This window comes from Theobroma umbraticum, unplaced genomic scaffold, assembly GCF_002168275.2.
Source record: "Theobroma umbraticum cultivar Fairchild unplaced genomic scaffold, ASM216827v3 scaffold_56.0, whole genome shotgun sequence".
In the NCBI taxonomy this organism is placed as follows: domain Eukaryota; kingdom Viridiplantae; phylum Streptophyta; class Magnoliopsida; order Malvales; family Malvaceae; genus Theobroma; species Theobroma umbraticum.
This window is the reverse complement of record NW_018397256.1, coordinates 12,347,029-12,350,742: the sequence shown is the minus strand read 5'-3', so window position 1 is coordinate 12,350,742 and position 3,714 is coordinate 12,347,029. Positions and strand designations below refer to the sequence as shown.

General features: G+C 30.5%; 2 protein-coding genes across 2 annotated transcripts in view; one reads left to right on the top strand and one right to left on the bottom strand.

Annotated features, from left to right (window-relative positions):
* Positions 1-480, top strand: part of LOC110411190 (polyamine-modulated factor 1-binding protein) — a 7,159-nt gene extending 6,679 nt beyond the window's left edge. The window contains exon 4 of the mRNA XM_021421236.2: positions 342-480. The gene's annotated coding sequence lies outside the window, so the exon portion shown is untranslated. The remainder of the gene's footprint in view (positions 1-341) is intronic.
* Positions 1-2,302, bottom strand: part of KAT3 (potassium channel protein) — a 5,921-nt gene extending 3,619 nt beyond the window's left edge. Inside the window, exons 1-2 of the mRNA XM_021420625.1 lie at positions 2,043-2,302; positions 423-638 (exon numbers count right to left, since the gene is read on the bottom strand). Coding sequence (XP_021276300.1) covers positions 423-638; positions 2,043-2,215 — 389 coding nt within the window. The 5' untranslated portion in view covers positions 2,216-2,302. The remainder of the gene's footprint in view (positions 1-422; positions 639-2,042) is intronic.
* Positions 2,303-3,714: the final 1,412 nt, after the last annotated feature.

Sequence of the window (3,714 nt, the reverse complement as noted above, 5' to 3'; positions counted from 1 at the left end):
CATTTCACCCAAACCTTGGTCTTTTTGGCATTTCACCAAAATCATAGGCCAGCTCATGCAATTTGATGAGATGTGTCAAAGCAAGGCTTACATTAATTTATATCTATTTTAATTAATTAGATTTTTATAACTTTGTTCGATAAAAGGTATATTGAAAATGATATAAATATTTAAATATTTAGTTATATTTTAATATACAGTTAATGTGAGATTTATAATTTGTTTTTTAAATAGTGACAAAATGATTAAAGTTACTTGATAAATTCATCCAAAAAGCTAGAAAATAATGTTTATTGGATATCGAAACAATAGTTTCATTGAAATAACTTCTCTATTTGTAGCGAGATAAGAATAAGATAACAACATCCATTGACGGTAAAGAAAAGAGTAATCAGCTATGCAAAGGAGATGTAGTGACATACCGCAATGCAATTCTCTTGTGATCATCAACGAGGAGATAGGTTGATTTATCCAAGTAAGCGACAAAGAAAGTTAGGATGATGTCCGTGGCAAAGAAGACGTCGACCACCAAATCAATGATCAAGAGCGCCCCTTTGGCTGCTTTTTTGAAAGCCAGCTCGAAAGTAGATGCCCATGCCGAGTACAACACCAGCGCTACCAAAAACGTTTGCCACCATCTGCACCCCTCGCATTACCATATATCAAGAAATCATACATTTTTCTTTAGAAGATTTAAAGAAAGAAACATAATCCTTTAAGATTATTATTGAGTATTATTCCTTTAAATGATGAAAATATGTTTCAAGTTGAGGTGGAAATTAGCAAAATGTCTATTGTGGAGCTTTCTTTTCTTTTTTGAAATAGAAAATAATTGAGAAGAACAGTATGTAAAACCAATTATGCACACTATCATTTTTGGAACTTATTCATTAAAGTTTGTGTATATTATCAAAGAAAAACTCAAACATAGATAGGAAAGAAAAAAAAAACATGATATATGTAAAAATAAATTATTTTAAAAAATTTAAATAAATTTTTATGTTTTATTATGTTATTATATATTTTTTGAACTAAATAAATTTTTATAATTAACAATTAATTAACTTTGTTAATTAAAACATCATATCGTATGAGATTAATTTTTGATTTGTCTTAATAAATGATAACATGATATATTGATAAATTAAACTGAAAGATGATGTGCTACCATAACATAATTCATGATACTTTTTATATCAATATCATGTAGATATAAAAATGATAAAAAACGTTTTGATTAATGATAATTAAATAAATTTTTATTATAAAAATTTATTTAATTTATAATAAAAATATAAAAAATTAATTAAATATAATCAAAATTTATTCTAATTTTAAAAACTTTTTAAAAAATTACCCAAAAAAAGAAAAATCTTCCCCTTCCTCGTTCTCATCTGCTTCTTGAGCAGTGAGCGGCAAGCAAAAGTCGAAAAACCGATCAAGGGCGATATTGAGAATTCATATCATAACGCGAAGCACGCCAGCATGTGCATATTTCGACCAACCAAAGCCCGACGGGGGGAATCCCATAGAAACTCCCGACCCGAAAATTCAGAAAAAATGAAAACTCCTACTCCTAGTCAAACACTACCCTCCATTCGAAAACCCTTAAGAAACCTTATCATCATCTTCTTCTTCTTCTTTTTTATTCACAGAAGTCTCTCTCTTCAAATGAAATGATTTGATTGCTGTAAAGGTTGCTGCATCACTTTTTTTTCCATTATTTAATTCAATTCCTACTACGCTAGCTGCGTGAGGGATTTGTATTTTATACGGCTACTCTTCTTGAATCGAAAACTTAAACTTTAACTGCACCATTTAGGCTTTCAAGGTAATCTAGGAGATGCAAAACTAAAGGTGGAAAGTCAGAAACCTGAATATTTTTTAAATGTTTTTTTCTTTGATTTAAACGACGAAATTAAGCCGGAAGAGCACAAAGAGAAACACGAAAGAAAATCATTTGGAAACAAACGAGATGGAGAAAGAACACAGCATGAATAACATCAAGTCAATAGAGAAGGAAAATCAATCAAGAGACTCACCGATATCTAAAATCATAAGGAGCGACAACATATTTCTTGAGGTGCAGGTATCCATCGTCAACCACAGTTCCGAACGCCGGTAAGAGGCTACTGGAAACGGAGGTCAGATTCTTCATTTCACCGCTTGATCGTCTCCGGAAAAGTAACGGTAACGGTGAGCTCGTTTCTGCCATTGCGTCTGTTTGGAGAGAGAGACAGAGATCGAAACCAGCAAGCTAGCTAGCTAGCTCGGTTGCTTATTGTTTGTTTGATAAAGTCATAGGATCTGGGCTTTAGAGATCTAATCAACGAGGGAGAAAAGTCCTAAGATCATTAGAATATTAAGGAGGGGGTGGCACTGAGCTTTCAGCCTGCCTTTTGAGATTCATATTATAATAAGGAAGGGATCTTACATCATCATCATCACCATTATTATTATTAATTATTTTAACTCATAGAAGTCGAGACAATTTTTAACAATAATCGGCCACATATTGAGGATGAAGTTCCTAAATTATTCCCCACAAAGATTTATCGTTGAAAATATATAAACGGATAATGTATTATATATATCCTAATTTAATACTAAATTTCCTCTTTTTTCTCTCTCTCACGACTTAGGGTTAATGCTCGCATGCAATAGAAGTCATGTAACACATATACATAACAAGTCAAAATCAAGTACAAACTACATATTTAATTGTGTTTATCAAAAGCTTTTTTTTCAATTTGTTTATTGGATTGATTATAAATAACTCTGGTATATTTCTCCGGGTATAAAACAAGCTAGAAAAAATGTGTATATCTCTTTGTTAAATTACCTTGATTTTCTAATTTCTATTTGCTATGTTTCAAAATAGTTAAAGAAGATTTTTACGTTGTGAGAAAAAAATATATATAATGTTTGAAAAATTTTATGAATTATTTAAAAAAATTAAAGTTTTTATTTTTATTAGATTTAATTAAGTTTATTTATTTTTATTTTTAATCAAACAGATCTTTACAACTAATTGTTGACTAATTATTATTAATCAAAATATCAAATGTTATTTTTATACTAATTCTTACTTGATGTTGATGTTAAAGGTAAAAAGTGTCGCAAGGAACCTCTCATGTCATTTATTTTCACTTTTGATAGCCTCAATGTATCTTGTTGAACATTGCTTTATGAACTTTAATCAGCTTCCTACAAACAAAAATGCATCTAGCATTCTAAGAATTGCACTCTCTTTGAAGGATGCCTGGAAGCAAGTATGTCAATCCACACAAAAAGTTATACGTTCTCCTTCCTCCTCTCATTTTTATGTTTAATTTAGTACATGATTTTCTCATCCAAGAAAACAAAAAGCCGCATGTTACAGGAATCAGTACGACTCATGAAGGTATATAGACTTCACAATTCAGAAATGTGTTTAACCTTCTTTCTCTTCCTATGCTTACGATAATATTAGCTAAAGGCAGCCATGTATACCAGCTCAGTTACTAATTCAGCAAAATTTAGGAGATTATCATTCCAAATTATTTTCGGACCCCAAACTCAACAACCTCAAATCTTCATCTCCCTAATTAATCTTAATCCGTCCACTAAACCACCGTAATTGGAAATAAAACTTATTTCCAAGTCAATAAACTTTCAGCTGTAAATAATTAATATCCTGCAACAGCTCAAGAATCCATAACGAAATAAATCAAA